Here is a 21,678-nt window from a genome sequence, read left to right as displayed (position 1 = left end):
CTAGGGAGTCAGACAAGAAAGACCTGGTCCCTATCTGTAAGGAGCTTCCAGTCCCTGGCACAGTTACTCTAGAATGTGATATGAATGTGTAACAGAGGGGTGTGTGTAGGAGGCCCGGTGGTGGCATGAAGAGGGGAGTGGTTAACTTCACCTGCTGCTTCAGAAGGATTTAGAAGAGGTGACATGACCTGGTTTGTAATGAACGAGTAGAAGTTTGCCAGGTAGGTAAGTGGGAGAGATGCAAATAGAGTGAAGGGCATTTGTGTGACGTTGGTGGCCCCCACAATTTGGGGAGCAAATAACATGCCCCTGTTAGTCCTCATAATTTAGTGCTCCAGGCCCCACGTGCAGCAATATCAGGTCTGTGGCCCTCTGAGGCTTCACCCTCTCCCCCAGATCCTTGAGGTTACTAGTGTTGAGGGGAACTTGGCTCTGGCTGGCAGGGCTCATTGCAGCAGGGGACTGCAGCTAATGAGGAGGAGCCAGGCTAGGCCAGGCAGTTCTCCCTGCAGAAGCCGGGCAACGTTTGAGGCCTGTGAAAGGAAGTGGATACTGGAGTGATATCTTATCCTGGGGCTGTGTCTTACTCCATTTGGGCTGCTATAACAAAATACCTGAGACGGGATAATTGATAAACAGCAGAAATCTATTTCTCAGTCTGGAGGCTAAGTCCAAGATGAGGGTGCTGGCAGGTTTGGTGTCTGGTGAGGGCTGCTCTCCTCTTCCAAGATGGTGCCTTGTTGCTGTGTCCCGGCATGGAGGGAGGCAGAAGGGCAACCTGACTGACGGGAGGAGCCCTCATGGCCTAATCATCTTCTAAAGGCCTACCACTAATACTGTTGCAGTAGAGATTAAATTTCAATATAAATTGCTTGCTTGCTTTTTCGTTTTTTAGAGATGAGGTTTTGCTCTGTTGCCCAGGCTGGAGTTCAGTGGCACAATCATAGCTCGCTGTAGCCTGGAACTCTTAGGCTCAAGCAATCCTGCCTGAGCCTCCCAAGTAGCTGGCACTACAGGCATGCATCACCATACCTGGCTAATTATAAAAAAAATTTTTTTTTTTTTTGGTAGAAATGAGACCTCCCTATGTTGCCAAGGCTGGTCTGAAACTCCTGGGCTCAAGTAATCTGCCCACCTTGGCCTCCCAAAGAGCTGGAATCATAGGTGTGAGCCACCATGCCCGGCTTCAACATAGATTTCAATATAATTTTGAAGAGACACATTCAAACCATAGCGGGGTGTGTCTCTAAAGCATAGGCTCCTTGCTCTCCAGGAAGTATGCCCCTAACTGAATTGCTCAAAATTGCCTGCATAAACTCTTGGTTTTTCCACTAGACCACTTCCACTGGGTGCTTAGCTGCCTCCCCTGGTGTGGGAGGTGCACACATTCTGACCATAGGCATCTGTATTCGTTCCCTAGGGCTGCTATAACAAAGTACCACAAACTGGGTGGCTCCAAGCATGTTTATTGTCTCACAGTGCTGAAGAAATCTACAAGGCCATGCTCCCTGTGAAGTCTGTATGGTAATCCTTCCTTACCTCTTCCTGGCGCCTGGTGGCTGGCTGGCAATTTTTTGTGTTCCTTGGCCTGTGCAGGCAGCACTCCAATTCTCCATCCTCATATGGTGTTTTCCCTGTCGCACTGTGTCTTCACATGTCTGGCTCCCTATAAGGACACCAGTCATATTGGATTCGGAGCCCACCCTACTCCAGTATGACCTCATCTTAACTGATTACACCTGCAAGGACCCTATTTCCAAATAAGGTTATATTCTTAGGTACTGGGGGCTAGGGGTTAGGACTTCACCATATCTTTTTCTGGGGGACACAATTCAACCTATAATGGGTTTTTGTTTGTTTTTGAGGCAGAGTCTCACTCTGTCATCCAGGCTGGAGTGCAGTGGCACGATCTTGGCTTACTGCAACCTCCGTCCCCTGGGTTCAAGCGACTCTCATGTCTCGGCCTCCAGAGTAGTTAGGATTACAGGCGCGTGCCACCATACCCAGCTAATTTTTTGTATTTTTTTTTTTTAGTAGCGATGGGGTTTCTCCATGCTGGCCAGGCTGGTCTCGAACTCCAGACCTCAGGTGATCCACCCACCTTGGCTTCCGAAAGTGCTGGGATTACAGACGTGAGACACTGCGCCCGGCCTATAATGGGTTTTCTGAGAGATGTGGTGGTGGAGCTTTGAGATGGCAAAGACCAGTGCTCCCAGTATTTGGAGGTGCTGCTCAGGGGCGACAGCGCAGGAGCATGGTGTTCACCTCTTTCTGCTTGGTGACCCGAGGCTGCCCAGGAGTATGGCTGAGGGGAGCTGGGGCTCTGCTGGAGCCACACAGAGTGATGTTGCATCTGGAGGGAAGGGTGGAGTGGAGTCCCTGTCAAGGGAGCCATTGCTGGGCCTCTTCCCTGCTGTTCCTCAAGAAAAGGAAACTGCCAGTGTGATGCGCACTCCAGAGCATTTTCCTTTTAGAACAGAGAAGGAGTGGGGAATGCATCTGACTAGGTACCCAGTCTTGTTTTTGTTTTTCAGAGTTATTCTGGATATTTTTGCTTGCCCATTAATTAAAAAAACCCTGTTCATAATTTTATTGTAATGTCCTGAAATTTAAAGATGAGTGAAAGGAGAATTAGCATATATATATACTTTTTTTTTTGAGACAGGATCTCACTCTCTTGCCCAGGCTGAGTGCAGTGGCACAATCATGACTGACTGCAGCTTTGCCCTCCCCAACTCAAGCAATCCTCCCGTCTCAGCCTGCCAAGTAGCTGGGACTACAGGTACACACCACTACACCTGGCTAACATCTTTAATAAAATTGAGTTTTTCCTACCAGATACACAGTTATTCAATCTATTCAAGAGTCTTTTGTGCTACTCAGTAGTATTTTAATGACTTTTTTTCTTCTAGTTCTTGCACACTATTTGTTGTTTGCTAGATCTTTTCTCTTTGCTTGCTAATATAACAGGAATCTTTTCTCTCATCTTGTTATCTAATCAGTTGTGCTTTGTGTTATAGGAAAGCTGTTGATTTTTGCATAATATTCGTTTGCCTAGTCACTCGCTTCTCTGAATTTTCTTACTATTTGCAGTCGTTTTCAGTTGATTCTGTTAGGTTTTCTAGGTTTACAATAATATAATTTAATCTCTTTCTTTTTGATATTTTTAAAGAGATGGGGTCTTGCTGTGTTTCCCAGGCAGGAGCACAGTGGCTATTCATAGGTGCAATCATAGTGCACTGCAGCCTTGAACTCCTGGACTCAAGGGATCCTCCTGCCTCAGCCTCCCTAGTAGCTGGGACTATAGGTGTGCACCACTGCACCCCTGATTTTTATACATTTTATTTTTTTCTGTTGTCAAGTTCCATTTGTAACCAAATGTAATTCTGGCTGCTCGCTGCCTGAGAAGCCAAATACTCATGAGGCGAGGTGTGGTGAAGCACCAGCAGTTGAAGAAATGGCTAGGCTCATTCTTCCAAAAAAACCATTTCAACTTTTTGGGCTGAGTAAAGGGATTTAAGAGGAAAATGTGGTATGGGAAATACATGGAAATGTCGGGTGCGGGTTCTGCATGTCTCGTTCCGATGGCTATCTTGATAATCGCCCCTCCAGGGGCCTGGTTGGCGTCAGTCTGACTTTGGCCTGATGGTCGTGGGCTAATCATTTGTAACCTTCCTGCAGGAGGATTCTGCAGCTGGGCCTCTATGCCTGGTTTATTTCAGAATTGGTCCCTGGAATTTCTAAGCAAGCACATAATTAGATAAGCAAGCACAGTGCATGGGAGTGCCTGGCGGGAAAGGGAGGAAAACAAAGAGTTTTAAAGTACATTTCAAGGCTATATTTTGAGTTTAAAGAAAAAAAGTTTTAAAATGCATCTTGATGCTGAGATACTCGGTTACACATTGACCGATTCAATCCTTCCCCAGCCATCAGGTAACAGTAGTGTTCTTGGGCATCTTTAGCTAGTTTTTTACTTTACTAGGAATATATCTCTATTTTCCCATCAAGTATGATGCTGGCTTTGATTCTTCTGGTTAGAGTCATCCTGAATGCATCTGGTCTTGAAATTAATCTCTTTTTTTTTTTTTTTGAGATGGAGTTTTCACTCTTGTTGCCCAGGCTGGAGTGCAGTGGCGCAATCTTCGCTCACTGCAATCTCTGCCTCCCTGGTTCAAGCAATTCTCCTGTCTCAGCCTCCCGAATAGCTGGGATTACAGGTATGCACCACCAGGCCCAGCTAATTTTTTAATATTTTTAGTAGAGACGGGGTTTCACCATGTTGGCCAGGCTGGTCTCAAACTCCTGACCTCAGGTGATCCACCTGCCTCGGCCTCCCAAAGTGTTGGGATTACAGGTGTGAGTCACCATGCCTGGCCAATCATTTTTTAATTAGAGGGGATTTCTTAAAAAACTTTCTTGTCCCCCTTCCCACACTCCATGGTTTGGATTTCCTATCTCTTCGAACAATCTTTCTTTTCTTTTCTTTTTTTTTTTTTTTTGAGACAGGCTCTCACTTTGTCGCCCAGGCTGGAATGCAGTGGCAGGATCATAACTCACTGTAACCTCAAACTCCTGGGCTCAAGCCATCATCCCACCTCAGCCTCCCAAAGTGCTGGGAATACAAGTGTGAGCCACTGCTCCTGGCCAATCTGTTTTTTGTTTTTTTTTTAAATACAGAATTACCTGTTTGAGATTTCAGTTCCTTATACAGAGTTGAGCAATTTTTTTTTATCAGTGGAGGTTATTTATTCTCATTACTTATTATTTGCATTTATGCTTTTTCTCCTTCCCTGTCCCTTCCCTATGCAATAATTTGGTTAGTTGATGCTTTAATCTTTTCTGATGCTCTATTGCTTTTCAATTTTCTAATTTAATAATTTCTACGTTTATCTTTAAAAAGTCTTTCTTTAGGCTGGGTGCAGTGGCTCACACCTGTAAGCCACTTTGGGAGGCTGAGGTGGGTGGATTATTTGAGCCCCGGAATTCAAGACCAGCCTAGGCAACATAGCAAAACACCGTCTCTACTAAAAATACAAAAAATTAGCAGGGTATGGTGGTGTGCACCTGTAGTCCCAGCTACTCAGGAGGCTGAGGTAGGAGGATCACCTGAGCCCAGGAAGTTGAGGCTACAGTGAGCGGTGATTATGCCATTGTACTCCAGCCTGGATGATGAGAGTGAGACCCTGCCACACACACACACAAGTCTTTTTAAAGTTATTTCGTGGCTCTTTTTCTAACTTTTTGAGTTGGGTGCTTAATTCATTTATTTTCATTTTCATATTTATGTATGTAATTATTTAAAGCTATAAAATATGTTTGGTTCTAGTCTTCCGCAGTGTCAGTTGAAAGAGCTGCTTAAGTGTTTAAGAAGTTCTATTTAGTAGAGTTAAAAAAAATTGTTGTCTGGGCATGGTGGCTCATTCCTGTAATCTCAGAGCTTTAGGAGGCCAAAGCCGGAGGATCGCTTGAGCCCAGGAGGTTGAAACCCTTTCTCTACAAAAAATACAAAAATTAGCTGGGCGTGGTGGCATGTGCCTGTGGTTCCAGCTACTCGGGAGGCTGAGGTGGGAGGATCGCTTAAGCCCAGGACTTCCACACTGCAGTGAGCTGTGATGGTGCCACTATACTCCAGCCTGAGTGACAGGGTGAGATCCTGTCTCAAAAAAAGAAAAATTGTTACTGATTTCAAGTTTTATTATCTTATGACAACAGCATGCCTTTCACTCTATCAAAATTATTGAGGGTTTTTTTTTGGCCCAATAATCAATTTTGATAAATATTCCATGAACCATTGAAAAGATGTATTCTTTGTTTCCAAAATATAGAATTTAATATATATCAATTGGATCATATGAATTATGTTACTTGGATGTATATCTTTATTTTTAAAAATGTTCTAGTTGATGCATAATAATTATATTTATGGGGTACATGTGATATTTTGATACATGCATACAGTATGTATTAATCAAATCAGGGTATTGAGGATATCCATTACCTTGAACATTTATTATATCTTTGTTTTGGAAATATTTCAAATCTTCTCTTCTAGCTATTTTGAAATATACAGTAAATTGTTGTTAACTGTAGTCAACCTACTGTGCTATTGGACACTAGAACTCTTATTTCTTCTAACTGTAGGCTTTTATCCATTAACCAACCTCTGTTCATTCCCCACCTGCCCCTGCTCTTCCTAGCCTCTGGTAACTATCATACTGCTCTCTACTTCCATAATATGAACTTTTTTAAGCTCCCATATAAGTGAGAACACGTGATGTTTGTCTTTCTGTACCTGGCTTATTTCACTTAACATAATGACGTCCAGTTCCATCCATGTTGCTGTGAACAATAGAAATTCATTCTTTTTTTATGCTTAATAGCATTCAGTTGTGTGTAAATACATTTTCCTTATTCATTCATCCATTGATGGACACTTAGTTTGATTCCATATCTTGGCTATTGTGAACAGTGCATGGAGATGCAAGTATCCCTTTGATATACTGATTTCCTTTCCTTTGGATAAATACCCAGTGATCAGATTGCTGGATCACATGGTAGTTCTATTTTTAGTTTTTTAAGGAACCTCCATACTGTTTTCCATAATGTCTGTACTAATACACATTGTTACTATCAGTTTATAAGAGTTCCCTTTTCCCTGCATCCTCACCAACATTCGTGTTTTTTTGTCTTTTTGTTAATAGCCATCCTGGCTGGGGTGAGATGATATGTCACTGTGGTTTTTATTTGCATTTCCCTAACAGTTAGTGATATTGAGCATTTTTTTTCATATACCTGTTGGCCATTTCTATGTCTTCTTTTGAGAAATATCTACTCAGATCCTTTGTCCATTTTTTCATGGGATTATTTGTTTTATATCTTGCTGTTGAGTTCTTTACATATTCTGGATATTAATTCCTTGTTGGATGAATAGTTTGCAAATAATTTCTCTCATTCTACAGGTTGTCTCTTTACTCTGTTGATTGTTTCCTTTGCAGTGAAAGAGCTTTTTACTTTAATATAGTCCCATTTGTCTATTTTTGTTTTTGTTGCCTATGCTTTTGAAGTCTTAGCCATGAAATATTTTGCCTAGATCCATGTCCTGAAGCATTTCCTGTATGTTTTCTTCTAGTAGTATTTATAGTTCCTGGTCTTACATTTAAGCCTTTAATTCATGTTGAGTTAATTTTTGTATATGGTAAAAGATAGGGTCCAGTTTCATTCTTCTGCGTATGGATAGCCAGTTTTCCCAGCACCATTTATTGAAGAGGGTGTCCTTTCCCCAGTGCATGTTCTTCATGCCTTTGTTGAAAATCAATCAGTTGGCTGTAAATATGTGGATTTATTTCTGGGTTCTCTATTCTGTTTCGTTGGTCTATGTGTCTGTTTTTATACCGATACCATGCTGGTTTTGCTTATTCTAGCTCTGTGGTATATTTTAAAGTCAGGTAGTGTGATGCCTCCAACTTTGTTCTTTTTGCTCAGGATTGCTTTGGCTATTTGGGATCTTTTTTGGTTTCAGACAAATTTTACGATTCTTTTTTCTATTTCTGTGACGAATGTCTTTGGTATTTTTATAGGGACTGCATTGAATCTGTATATTGTTTTGGGTAGTATGGTCATTTTAACAATATTAATTCTTCCCATCCATGAGCAGGGGATGTCTTTCTGTTTGTTTGTGCCCTCTTCAATTTCTTTCATCAGTGTTTTGTAGTTTTCTTGCAGAGATCTCTTACCTCCTTGGTTAAATTTATTCCGGGGTTTTTTTTTTTTTTGTAGCTATTGTAAGTGGGATTGCTTTCTTTGCTTTTTTTTTCCAGCTAGTTCATTATTGGCATATAGAAATGCTGTTGATTTTTATAGGTTTACCTTGTATACTGCAATTTTACTGACTTTGTTGGTCAGTTCTAAGAGTTTTTTGGTGGAGTCCTTAGGTTTTTCTATATATAAGTTCATGTCATCTGCAAAGAGGGAAAGTTTGACATCCTCTTTAATCTGAATGCCTTTTATTTGTTTCTCTTGCCTGGTTGCTCTGGCTAGGACGTACAGTATTATGTTGAATAAGAGTGGGCCGGATGTAGTGGCTTACACATGTAATCCTGGCATTTTGGGAAGCCTAGGCAGGAGGATCACTTGAGCCCAGGAGTTTGAGACCAGCCTGGGCAACATAGTGAGATCTCGTCTCTACAAAAAATCATAAAACGAGCTGGGAAGATCACTTGAGTCTGGGAGGTTGAGGTTGCAATGAGTTGTGATTGTGCCACTGTACTCTCACCTGAGTGACAGAGTGAGATGCTACCTCAAAAAAAGAGTGGTGAAAGTGGACATCCTTGTCTTATTCTAGTTCTTAGAGAAAAGGCTTTCAACTTTTCCTCATTCAGTATATTAGGTGTGGATTTATTACATGTGGGCCTTTATGATATGGAGGTATGTTTCTTTTATGCCTAATATGTTGAGGGCTTTTATCATGAAAGGATGTTGGATTTTACCAAATGCTGTTTTAGCATCTATGGAAATAATCATATGGTTTTTGGTCCTTCATTCTGTTAATGTGATGTATATTGATTTGCATATGTTCAGCCATTCTTGCATCCCTGGGATAAATCCCACTTGATTATGATGCAGTATCTTCTTGATGTGCTGTTGGACTTGGTTTGATTTTGTTGAGGGTTTTTTGCCTGTATATTCATCAGGAATATGGCCTGTAGTTTTCTTTTTTGTTGTTGTTATATCCTTGTCTATTAGGTTGGTGCAAAAGTAATTGTGGTTTTTACCATTGGAAAAAAAAAAAGTCAAATACCGCAATTACTTTTGCACCAACCTAATTTTGATATCACAGTAATGCTGGCCTCATGGAATGAGTTAGAGAGAATTCCCTGCTCTTTGATTTTTTGGAATAGTTTGAGAAGAACTGATGTTAGTTCTTCTTAAGTGTTTGATAGAATTCAGCAGGAAAGCTATCCAGTTCTGGGTTTTTCTTTGTTAGGAGATATTTTATTACTGATTCAGTCCTGGTATCTGTTACTGCTCTGTTCAGGTGTTCTGTGCCTTCCCGGTTCAATCTTGGTAGGTTGTAGGTGTTCAGGAATTTATCCATTTCCTCTAGGTTTTCCAATTGTGAGCTTTACTTATGTTTTGTCTTGCTCTGTCACAGGCTGACAGAGATAAAATAAGCTCTTCTCAGAATAATGTGTGTTGATTCTTTCTTGTATGTCCAGTAAACTTTGTTTTATATCTTTGTTGCTATGTTATTTGTTTACTCAGATATTTATTATATCTTCATTGTAATGTAAACCTTTATTGTTATAAAGTGCCTATCTTGGACACAAATATGGAAATTACAGACACTGGGGACTCCAAAAGGGGAGAGAGTGGGAGGGAGGCGAGCATTGAAAATTTACCTATCAGGTACAGTGTTCACCAGTTGGGTAATGGGCCTACTAGATGCCCAGTCCCCAGCATTACACAATATACCCACATAAAAAATATGCAAATGTACCCCCGAATCTAAAATAAAATTAAATATAATAATATAGTGCCTGTATTTGTCTAGTTTAATAATTTTCCCCTTGAAATCACTATTACCAAAAGGTAAGAGTACGACCTCTACTCTCTTCCTTTTTTAAAAATTTACTTGGTATACCTTTGCTCATTCTTTTATCTTTCAAACTTTCTGAGTTACCTTGTTTTAGCCATGACTCATAGGCTGGGAATAATCTGTACCTTTGGCATTTTGCCAGCTTAGGACTAGAGCTGTCCTAATTAGTACCCACTGGCCTGGGGAATTTGCCTGTGTGATGGAGGTCTTTTTTTTTTTTTTTTTTTTTGAGAATTTGTGTTTTTGAAAATGTCTCTATTTCACTTTCATTCTCTCCCACCTTTTCTGGCCCTTTATTTCCCAACTTTTAATTGTGAAAATTTTGAAACAAAGAGATGCTAAAACACAAGGACAATAGGCTGGGCACGGTGGCTCTTGCCTGTAATCCCAGCACTTTGGGAGGACGTGACAGGCAGATTGCTTGAAGCCAGGAGTTTGAGACCAGCCTGGTCAACAAGGTGAAACCCCATCTCTACTAAAAATACAAAAATTATCTGGGTGTGGTGGCGTACGCCTGTAATTTCAGCTACTCGGGATGCTGAGGTACGAGAATCACTTGAACCCAGGAGGCAGAGGTTGTGGTGAGCCAAAATAGTGCCACTGCACTCCAGCCTGAGTGACAGAGTGAGACTCTGTCTCAAAACAAAACAAAACAAGGACAATGAACATCTGTAAAGCTTCCACAATTGTTAACATTTTGTCATATTTGCTTTATTTCTCCTTATATAGCTATCTAGGCGTATCTATCTGTTTCTGTATCTGTAGTGCTGTATCATTCAAAAGTAAGTTGTAGACATCATGGTACTCTACCTTAACACTGCAGCATGCATCTCCTAAGAGTAAGAACTGCTCATGCCTATAATCCCAGCACATTGGGAGGCCAAGGTGGGTGGATTGCTTGAGCTCAGGAGTTCAAAACCAGCCTGGGTAACATGGTGAAATCCTGTCTCTACAAAAAATACAAAAGTTAGCTGGCCATGAGTGTGCCTGTAGTGTCAGCTACTCAGGAGGCTGAGGTGGGAGGATCACTTGCGTCCAGGAGTTTGAGGCAAGATCTTATCAACTTGGACGACAGAGTGAGACCCCCTGTCTCAAAAAAAAAAAAGAGAAAGAATTGTCTTCTACATAACCACATTACCATCATCACATATGAAAATTAACCATGGTGTAAGTCTTTTCATTTTTTTATATTTGAGACAGGGTCTCCCTTTGTCACCCAGTGCAGTGGCACGATCACAGCTCGCTGCAGCCTCGACCTCCCTTGCTCAAGTGACCCTCCTGCCTCAGCCTTCTGAGTAGCTGAGACTACAAGTGTGCAACACCACGGCTGGCTAGTTTTTGAATTTTTTTTTTTGAGATGGAGTCTTGCTCTGTTGCCCAGGTTGGAGTGCAATGGCATGATCTTGGCTCACTGGAACCTCTGCCTCCTGGGTTCAAGCGATTCTCCCACGTCAGCCTCCCGAGTAGCAGGGATTACAGGCATGCGCCACCATGCCCAGCTAATTTTTGTATTTTTTTTTTTTTGAGACGAAGTCTCACACTGTCACCCAGGCTGGTGTGCAGTGGGGCGATCTCGGCGATCTCGGCAGCCTCCACCTCCCGGGTTCAAGCGATTCTCCTGCCTCAGCCTCCCGAGTGGCTGGGACTACAGGCATGTGCCACCACACCCAGCTAATTTTTGTATTTTTAGTAGAGACGGGGTTTCACTATGTTGGCCAGGCTGGTCTCGAACTCCTGACCTCGTGATCTGCCCACCTCAGCCTCCCAAAGTGCTGGGATTACAGGCGTGAGCCACTGCACCCGGCCTAATTTTTGTATTTTTAGTAGAGACAGGGTTTTGCCATGTTGGCCAAGCTGATCTCTAACTCCTGACCTCAGGTGATCTGCCCGCCTTGGCCTCCCAAAGTGCTGGGATTAGAGGCGTGAGCCACCATATCTGGCTGTAAGTCTTTTTAAACTGTGCATTCCATTGCTAAATTCCAGACTCCTGGCAGTCTGGAATTATAAGGGTGCAAGTGGTTTACTGGAGACAGTAATCCTATCCTGATCATGCCCTGTCTCAGAAAGATAAGAACAAGGGAAGAGATCATAATGGGCTACAAGAATTTGAAGGGCTGTCACGTAGAAGAGTGAGCAGACTTTGCCTTTGGAGTTACAGAGGAGAGCATTTGGAATGAAGAGTGAAAGTTTCAAGGAGGCAAATTGAACCTGGAATGGGGCTGCCAGCCTCATTCGATGGTGAGTACTCTGTGACTAGAGATATCCAGGGAAAATCAGATGGCTCCTTCTCTGGGATGGAGTGGAGGGGAATTGTGTTGGATAGGAACTGGTCTATAGGACATTTAAGTTTCTTCCAAGAATTCTTAGGGGGCAGGGACAAGTTCCGGAGAGACCCAAAACAATATACAAGTTATAGTCTAATTATAATGGCTCTAGTCCATTTTGTCTACCCCAAACAAAGCTGATTATCCTTACACGTGTTTTAAGATTGTATTTTTTCCTCTGCTATTTGTTGGCTAACCATCTCATAGCTCTGGTTTTTGGTAAATCTAGCAAATACTCTTTCTTATATTTTCTGTTGGTTTGTAGAAAGGGCTAAATAACTCTGCCTTCTTTAAGGAGGGGGCCGGCCCTTTCAATTTGGTAAAATGTTAGAGATAGAAAAAAGATAAGTGAAATAAATTCGCATTCTATCTCTATTCCTTTTTGCCCCAGTCCTGATGTCTGACTGGGTATCTTTTTTAAAATATATATATAACTGCAAAATAAAAGGCCTCAGGGGAAATATCACTGGAAGTAAGAGTAGCTTGGATTGAATTTATATCTATGTCAGATAATGTGCTTCAGTAATAGTTATTTTCAGAACTCCATGGGAGTTTTTTCAGTAAACTAATGAATGGGTGTCACTGACAAGCTTTCCAAAGCGGAAATTATGTGAAAACTCCCATCTTATGGGAAAGGCTAAACACAGGAGAAACCCTGGGCTTTTGCTTGTGGGGGAGGGGTTAATGTAAGTTCTAAAGAAGATTCACATTTTCATTGTTTCATTGAAGCCAATTCAATTTTATGCAGGAAATGGCTGAATGGAATTATATTTCTAGGAAGCCATACAATTAAGTAGAAAGCATTAGTAGTTCTTGACCCAGCTCTGCTATTAACTGCCCTGGGCAAGTCCCTATACCTAGCTACATTTCCACTTCCTAGACTTCAAATGTTCTATGTACATTTACCAATCCATTGAAGATAAATGAGATAGCAGTGATTACAAATGTCGGGTATTGAATTTGCTGCCACCTTAAAGCTGTCCCAGGCCTATGGGCTAAAAGTGAAATAAGAACTTCCCTACTTAGTATGATACTTAGTATAAAAAGCTCAGGAGGTCTTATCCCTAAATAGATAAGATGTGGAGTGAAATCACTTTAAATAGACCTGATTTATAAGCAGGGTTAGGTTTGGTTAGACATGGATAAGATAAATGTATTGACTATGAATGTGTTCAGCTCTTGTATCAAGGACTTGGCAAGTAGTCCTTGGTTAACACCTGCTGCTTTCAAATTTCTGAATGGCTTCCCATCTGAATCTGGAAGTCCTACAGCTTTTCTCCTCCAGGGCCTATTCTTGACTTGCGGATGACAACCGTTTTTTTTACAGCCAGTTTTTCTGTTTTGTTCTGCTCCCTCTAGAGGTCCCTTCCCCTACCTCTGCCTCTGTCCAAATATCTTAATAGTGATATCAAAGAAGGCAGAAGTCAGGTTTTGCCATTTCACTTGAATTCTGCCCCAGAGCCTCTCTCAGTTTGGAGCAAAGTGTAACTGAGTGTGGTGTAACGAAGTCCTGTGGATGATGTTGATGATGACGAATAGTGGGGAGCGATTTTCACAGCCAGGAGCTTGGCTCTCAGCTTTTGTGGCGCCTCAGACTCTTCCCTGGGATGTGTAGTGTTCCATGCTGGCAGCATGCTGTGAACAATGAAAATTGTATTCTGTAGTCTCTTTCAATATGCTGTGACTTGGCAAGGGCTGAAAGCAAATCATGCACCTGCATAACCTTTTCAGCTTGACAAAGAATCTCTCTCACTCCCCCTCTCGCCCCTCCTTTCCACAGGAAATGCTCCCAGACGACAGCACGAACAAGCCCTAATTAAGTCTTTCCTCAGATCCCGACGTCTTTTCCTCCAACCACATCTTGGGTTTAGATGTGTAAGTAAGAGGAAAGTGGAGAAATAAAATCAGGTATAAGATGCAGCTGGAAATTGGGACCTATTTAATTGCAAGTAAAACCTAAGACCTCGGCCCTGGTGGCTCTTTGGACAGTTCACATAGAACAAGAGACAGAGTAAACTGATGGAGGAGTTAAGGTGCTTTTGATGAAAAAACTGGTTGCAAATTATTTAAGAACATTTTCTCAGACTTTTTGCGTTTCTTATATTTGTGTCTGTCTCTGAATAGAAGAATCTCAATGTCTTTCAGAATATTTAAGGATCATATACGTAAGGTGCCTCATGCTTCCTTGAGAAGTCTATGAACACATCCTTACAATTATATGCAAAATTTTGGGCTTTGTTTACTTATCTGAAAAAGAGAATCCACAGATTTTATAACGTCTCCAGGGAGTTCAAGACCCACCGCTTTCCCCAAAGTTTAAGAACCACTGGTATTATAGAAGAGAAAGAATAGGTCTAAAACAAAATCTGGAAGGATGGCCACGTCAGGAAGCCACAAAGAAAGAGTGGAGCCTATGAAAGTTAGAGAAGGATGAAATTCCCAGGCATCCCCATGGGAGACAGTAGGGTGGTGAAGCTCATGCACTGTGGAATCATTTCATCTGAGCTCACAGTCTAGTGTCTCCATCTATTAACTGTGCTGGCTGTGTGCCCTGGGGAAGTTACCTCTCCAAGCCTCAGTTTTCTAATCTATACAATGGGATGATAGTGCCTACCTCAGAGTTGTTGCAAGGATGAAGTGAGGCTATCCATGTAGCATGCCTCTCTGCCTCCCTATTGGTATGATGTGTGTGTGTGTGTGTGTGTGTGTGTGTGTGTGTGTGTGTGTGTGCATGTGTTGTCTCTGCCTCTACACATGTATTTTCCATTTTCTTGTCCACTTTATGCCTCTTTCTGGGCTGACTGAAGATTCAAGAAGGCTCTGAATTCTGTTCTGCTGTTTTTTTCTGATTTCTTTAGAAAAATAATCAGTGTGAGGTGATGTCCTTGGCTGAATACCCCCAGCTCCACTAGGACTTGTCTTCCAGCCAGGCTGAGAGCCATGTGTTTGAGCTTTTCCAACCAGGGTAAGGAGCAGTAGATGTTAGGAGCCTCGTGCTTAGAGCCAAGCGAACCAGCTTTTTCTGGGAAGGAGAGACCAAATCATCCCTGGGAGGATAGAGCCTGTCTTCTGCAGTGCCCCAGATAGCAGCAGCCTTAGCTGCTGCCTCTGTGGCCTACTTCCTTTTGTAATTTGCACAATAGGCCAGAAGATGGGGCTCTTGACCCTGGAGTCAAGGGCCAGAGGCTCTGACTTTTTCCACATTTGTACTGGAGAGAAGTCAGATCCACCAGTCCTCCCAGGAATCACCACTACTTCTCAATTCCTTTCCCTACCCTACCTACTCCACTTCTGCCATGGCTGGGACTTGCCTTCCAGGGGAGTGGGGGATGTGGGCACATCTTTCCTTTGGCCACCATCCTTGGCTCCTGAATTACCACGTTGCTAGAGTCAGTCTTTCTGACGCCCTGCCTCAGGTTTCCCCCTCTAATCCATTCTACCCTAAGGGCAGATTTTGGAGATGGTACAATTTTTATAGGCCAATACAACATAGTGGTCAAGAACTCTAGAATCAGAGAGCTTGTTCTTGACTCGTCTCCTCAGGTGAATCTTTCCCCACCTCCTCAGAGAAGCTCTCCCTATCCCATGCCAGTTACTCTTGATCACATAACCCTTTATTTACTTAACAGTAGTGATTATAACTAGCGATTATCTTGTTTGATGACTTGTTTACTTTCTCCCACTTGATTGTAAGGCTTATGAGGCCAAGGACACTGTCTTAATTGCTGTTTTCCCAACACCTAACATAGGGCACGATACATAGGTTCTCAGCAAAAGTGTTTTGAATTAATAGATGAATGATGGAATCCCAGCTTCATGACTGCCTGACCTTGAGTAAGTTGCTTAACTTCACTGAGCCTCAGTTTTTTACCTGTGAAATAGAAAAAGAGTAGAGACATTATGACTATTAAATGACACAATGCATTTATACCACTAAACCCAGGTTCTGGTGTGTGGAAGTTTTCCCTAAAGCCTTCAGCGTCCTGCTTTTTATCATATAAGAAAAATAAAGTCTGAATGAATTAGCCAGATCTCCACAATTTGATCATGGCCTTTTATTTTATTTATTTTTTATTTTTTTGAGACAGGGTCTCACTCTGTCACCTCGGCTGGAGTGGAGTGGTATACTGAAGCCTCTCCTGGGCTCAGGTGATCCTCCCACTTCAGCTTCCTGAGGGGCTGGGACTGCAGGTGCATGCCACCATGCCTGGCTAATTTTTTTGTATTTTAAAAATAGAGATGGAATTTCTACATGTTGGCCCAAGTTGGTCTTGAACTGTTGGGTTCAAGGGATCCATCTGTCTTGGCCTCCCAAAGTGCTGGGATTACAAGTGTGAGCCACCATGCCCAGCCCACAGCCTTTCTCTATCACAACTATTACCTCCCACTGCTCTTCTCAATAACTTTCTGCTTTGGCCCAAATTGTGGCTACCCTGAATGGGCCATGTGCATTATTATTCTTAAGTCTTTGCCTAAGACTTGAGATGCTTGCTCTTCTTACCTTGGGTCAGCTAAATCTTACCCATGTTTTCAGACTTAACTCAAATCTATGTCCTCTGTGAAACCTTCCTGAAGATCATTTTCTCTTCTGAATTTTTGCAATCTTCATGGTTTATATAATATTACTCATTAACATATATCCTGTTTCCCTGATAAGCCTGTTAAGCTCCCTTGGAGATATATATTTTAGATTTCTCTGCCTCTACAGTGTTACTTGGGCCTGTTCATTAGTAGGTGTTCAATACATTTTTTATTAGATTGAATTAAAAGCATTCATATTTACTAAGTACTTTCTATGTGCCTGGGATTGGTTGAGGCTCTGTTGAGTATACAGAAGGGCATAAGAAAAATAATCATTGCTTTCAAAGAACTTATAATATTTTAGTAAGCTAAAGTCAACATATAAAGTACTTAAATAACCACAGCATGACAACTGCTATAAGAAAGGTATGAAGTGCCTTGAGAATTCTGGGGAGGGTGAGATGACATCTGTTAGGGGTATCAGGGACAGTAGAATAAAGAAAGGCTTCTTGGAAGAGGGTGGCTTTTGAGATTAACTTTGAAGGATGGTTAAGATTTTGATGGACAAAAATGGGGATGAGGGTAGGATGTGAATTCCAGATTCAAGATGACAGGATTAGTAAAGAGATTGATGGAGTGTGTGGCAATGAACACTAAAACGCAGAGACTAGACAGGAGGCTTATACAGGACATCAGAAATACAATTCTGCTTCAGGGATACTGAAGCCCAACCTTGTTTCCAATTTCAGGACCAACACAAAGGATGGTAAGCAGGGGTGGAAACTTTTAACATGTATCAGACTACCTTCCCCAACTGTAGCTTCTTTAGGGGCTGAGAATTATTTGCAACAATTCTTCCCCTGACCCCAATTTGGACCTACCTGAAGTCTGGTATGATAGTGCATATAAAACAAAAGGCCCCATGGCCGGGTGCCATGGCTCACGCCTGTAATCCCAGCACCTTGGGAGGCTGAGGCGGGCAGATCACCTGAGGTCAGGAGTTCCAGACCAGCCTGGCCAGCATGGTGAAACCCCGTCTCTACTACAAATACAAAAAAATCAGCTGGGCGTGGTGGTGGGGACCTGTAATCCCAGCTACTCAGGAGGCTGAGGCAGGAGAATCGCTTGAACTGGATAGGCGGAGGTTGCAGTGATCCAAGAACACGCCATTGCACTCCAGCCTGGGCAACAAGAGTGAAACTTCGTCTCCAAAAAAAAAAAAAAAAAAAAACCAAAAAAAAAAACCCAAAAGGTACCTTTCTTTTTCTTGAGGAGAGAGGGTTGCTTCGATTTTAGCCAGCCTCTCTTTTCTTATAAATCCAAATCAAATTTAATGCATTATTCATGATATTCTAACCTTGTGTTAGGTCAGTAGTTCTGTTGCTAAATAATAATTTGCCTTAGATCATTTCCTGGAAAAGTTCGAAGCCTTTTTGTGGAATTGCTTCAACAGTCATCCTTAGCTCAACCCTGTCCGTGTGTTTTGCTTCTGACTTGAGACTCAAGAAGAAGACCTAAGTCATAGTGAGACTGTGAGGGGGCCTGACACTGCCTGCCTTCTTCAATTTAATGCTCTTTAATCTGGCCATTAGCTCAAGGAAAAACAATTAATTTTAGAAGGCCGTCTCCCCTCATCCGCAATTACCTCCTCCTGCAATCGCGAAGGATGTTTCCCCGGAATTTAAACATCATCTCCCAAGGAATGAAATCAGAATAGGCAAAACCGACACTTTCCCAGTTTTCAAGGGTCAGGTGCAGCTGCAAATAGAAGCAGAGATTTTCTAGCAAGCAGTTGGAAGGACCTTCACGCCCAGAGGCCCCTGAAGGGAGGGAGGCGGTTTCCAAGGCAACCGGGCCCGGGAGCGGTTGGCTCCCCGGCTCCTCCCCCTCCCCGCGGTAGCCCAGGGTACCGCCGGACAGCGTCCTCCCGTGCTCCGCGCCCTGATTGGCTGCGCAGGCCTCTCGCTGATTGGTTGCGGCGGATGCCTCGCGGGCCGGTGGCTATGGAGGCGGCGGCGGTTGATGGTTGACCGTTGGCTCCGGGGTAGGGGTCGCCGTTCGAGTGATCTGCTCAGATCCGACCAGAGGGCGCGGGCTGCTGATGCTTGGCTTGGAGCCCGTGGGGGAGACCTAGTTCGGCTCCGCCATGCCGGCCGCCGGGAGTAACGAGCCGGACGGCGTCCTCAGCTATCAGGTAGGGCCCCGCCTCCCGCGCCTCCCGCTCCTCCCCGGGGCGCAGCCTCCTCATCCTCTGCCCACCCTCCTTCCTTCTGCCCCCGAGCCCAGGCTTCCCAGGCCGCTCCCTGAGGGCGAGGGGAGGCCAGCCCGGGACACCAGGGGGCGCTCCGGGCGGTTGGGGACCAGGCCAGGGCTGCGAGGGAGTGACCTTGGGCCAAACCTGGGATCTGGCCCATCTCTGCCGCATCCCTTGCGCCGCCCGCCCAGGAGCCCTGACAGCCGGCGGGCGGCGACCTCTTGTCCTCCTCGCGTCTTTCTGTTGGAAGGGGCCGGCGTCTGGCCTCGCGTTGTCCTGCCAGAACGTGGGCAGAAAGGGTAGCAGGGACCTTGCTCTGGTGGGGCACGTCTTCTCTTTGTGTTTTTATTTCTGGGGGTTCCTGGTTCCTCAGTGGTTCAGAGGAAAAGCCAGAAAAGACTCTGGAGGCTGGGACCAATCCCTGATAGGGTGACCCGGTTTGTGACTCCCTCTGCCCCATTGAACAGACACCTGAAAACTTCTGGGTAGGGACTGCAAACTGGGCTGAGGATGTGTGGAGGGGTCAGAAACAGGTGCTTATTTAAGGGAATTAAAAAACCAAGGTTAAGTAACTGGTATTAGAACTGTTGGGGCGGCTAATGTAAGGAAAAGCATTGGACTAAGTGTTAGAGTCTGTAGTTTGAAATCCTACCTCTGCCTCACACAAACTTTGTGACCTTGAGTAAGTCACTTGCCTCTTTGAACCTCAGTTTCCCCAGCTATTAAAATGGGAATAGTTATGTCTTTTTTGTTTGCTTCACAGGGTTGTTTTGAGGATCAGACGAAGTGCTGTTTGTGAAAGGGCTTTGTGGAGTAATGTTTATTGTGTGACACTTAGTGAATGAGTGGCAGCCCATTGAATTCTCACTCCCCGTTTCCTGTGCAATCAGATGGTGTGGTTTCTGCCTTGGAAAGAGGGCTGGAAGAGGAGGCAAGTCTGAAGTACAGGGCTCTGAAGAGGGTAATGGGCCATCTCAGGGAGGATGACACGTCTTGGAAACAAGTGCCATGTTGACCTCAGGGATGGTTTCCCGGAGGAGGCAGGGAAAATATCCTGAGTTTGCAACAAAATGAATATCAGACACTGACTCTCTCCTCTTCTTCCTGGTTAATAGTTTGCTACTATTAATAGAAGATACATCCTTCTTTCCTTGCTCTGTCTGAAAAGAACAATATCTAAGATTTTGGAAAATGCATATCTAACCCCCTTAAAGCCTATTAAATGTATTCAATCTCTGTTTGGGATACAATGGTAAGAAAAAATAGGCAATGTTCTTGCCCTCCTGGAGCGTATCATTTAGTGGGGGAGGGGAGAAGTACTATTTTTAATCAAATATCACACAAATAAATATCATAAACTGTGATAAATGCTTTGAAGAAAGATAGGCAGTGCCATAAGCGTGTATAACAGTGGTTCCAGACATGGTCTCAGAGAAGATTTTGCTAAGGAAGAAAATCTGGGCAAAGAGCTAAAGGATGAATAAATGTTAACTGAGGGAAGAGGGGGATCACAGGGCCTGAGAGGCAAAGAGAACAGCTACACAAAAGACCTGTGGCAGAGGGGGACACACCTGGTTAGAGACCTGAAATAAGGCCAGTGTGGTGCAGCAACAAGGAGCGATGAGGGGAATGGTATATGAGATGTGTTCTGGGGTTATAACACACAGGGCCATTTGGAGCCCATGCTGAGGAAGTTGACATTTATCTGAGGAACAAGGGGAAGCCACTGAAGGGGTTTAAGTAGAGGGGAAAGGGGAGAGAGGGGGTCTCTCCTAACCGGGAGAGAGAGAGAGGGCATGAGAGAGCAAATGAGATCATGAACAGATTTTCTTTTTTTTTCTTTCTTTTTTTTTTTTTTTTTTTTGAGATGGAGTCTTGCTCTGTCGCCCAGGCTGGAGTGCAGTGGTGCGATCTCCACTCACTCCAAGCTCCGCCTCCCAGGTTCACGCCATTCTCCTGCCTCGGTCTCCGGAGTAGCTGGGACTACAGGCGCCTGCCACCACGCCTGGCTAATTTTTTGTATTTTTAGTAGAGACGGGGTTTCACCGTGTTAGCTAGGATGGTCTTGATCTCCTGACCTCGTGATCTGCCCGCCTCGGCCTCCCAAAGTGCTGGGATTACAGACGTGAGCCACCGTGCCCGGCCCAGATTTTCCTACTGAAAGATTTCTTTGGCTGCAGTGGGGAGAATAGGTTGGAATGAATGTGAGGATACAGTGTCCTTAACATGCAGAATGTTTACAGGTTGTATTATTGAGGGCATCATGACCCTTAGGTTTCTGTTAGTGTTCTGTGAAATTAGTAATTCTTGAGTACTTCTGGAGTAGGATAGAAAATATCTCCTTTATATCTAGTTTGTGAAACTTTCTTGGGTGGTAGGGTGAGGAGAAGAAAAGGAATACAATGGGAACAGTAGGACCTCATGAAGGCTGGAGTCAGGTAATAGGCAAATGGAAATTTGAGAGATAGGGAGGAAAAGAGAATGAGGGTAGAAGGAGGAAAGGAAATGGGGATGACTTGGGGGAGAGACAGTCAACTGACTGGCAATGACCAATTAAACCTTCTATGTGCTAACTAGGCTGTGTGGAGATGGGCCTTGTAAAGTGAGCAGATTGTGTAACTTGATGTAAACAGAGAGGTTCCAGACATCACCTCTAAATATCATAAGGCTGTGCTGTTTTGGAAGATGTGAGCTACTGTCCTAGCCTTCTAACAGTTCCCTCTGCTTTCTTTCTTGCCCTTCTGTAAGACTACTCTCCACATGGCAGCCACAGGGAGCTTTTAAAAACACAAATCAGATCATGTCACGTCTTATCTTGAAACCCTTCAGTGGCTTCCTGGTGCCTTTTAGAATAAAATCCAAACTCTTTATCATGGCCTACCAAGCCTGAATACAATCAGGCTCTTGTCCACCCTCCCAGGACTGCCTCTCCTCCACTCTCTTTCTTGCACCTCCTCTGGCTTTCTGTTTCTTCAATACAGTGA

At 43.6% G+C, this 21,678-nt stretch overlaps 1 protein-coding gene across 3 annotated transcripts in view; it reads left to right on the top strand.

The window, feature by feature from the left end:
- The window catches only part of SLC4A8 (solute carrier family 4 member 8), a 121,812-nt gene that overhangs the window by 14,913 nt on the left and 85,221 nt on the right, over positions 1 to 21,678 (top strand). For 2 of the 3 annotated variants that reach the window (XM_003810796.4, XM_034935824.4), the window contains exon 1: positions 14,416 to 18,634. The exons of the other annotated variant lie outside the window; for it this stretch is intronic. In XM_003810796.4, the coding sequence (XP_003810844.3) occupies positions 18,587 to 18,634 (48 nt within the window). In that variant the 5' untranslated portion in view covers positions 14,416 to 18,586. Of the gene's footprint in view, positions 1 to 14,415; positions 18,635 to 21,678 lie in introns of those variants that run through there. 3 annotated transcript variants of the gene reach the window in all.

The sequence above is a fragment of the Pan paniscus genome, chromosome 10, assembly GCF_029289425.2.
Source record: "Pan paniscus chromosome 10, NHGRI_mPanPan1-v2.0_pri, whole genome shotgun sequence".
NCBI classification, from domain to species: Eukaryota; Metazoa; Chordata; class Mammalia; order Primates; family Hominidae; genus Pan; species Pan paniscus.
This window is presented reverse-complemented; position numbering and strand designations above follow the sequence as displayed.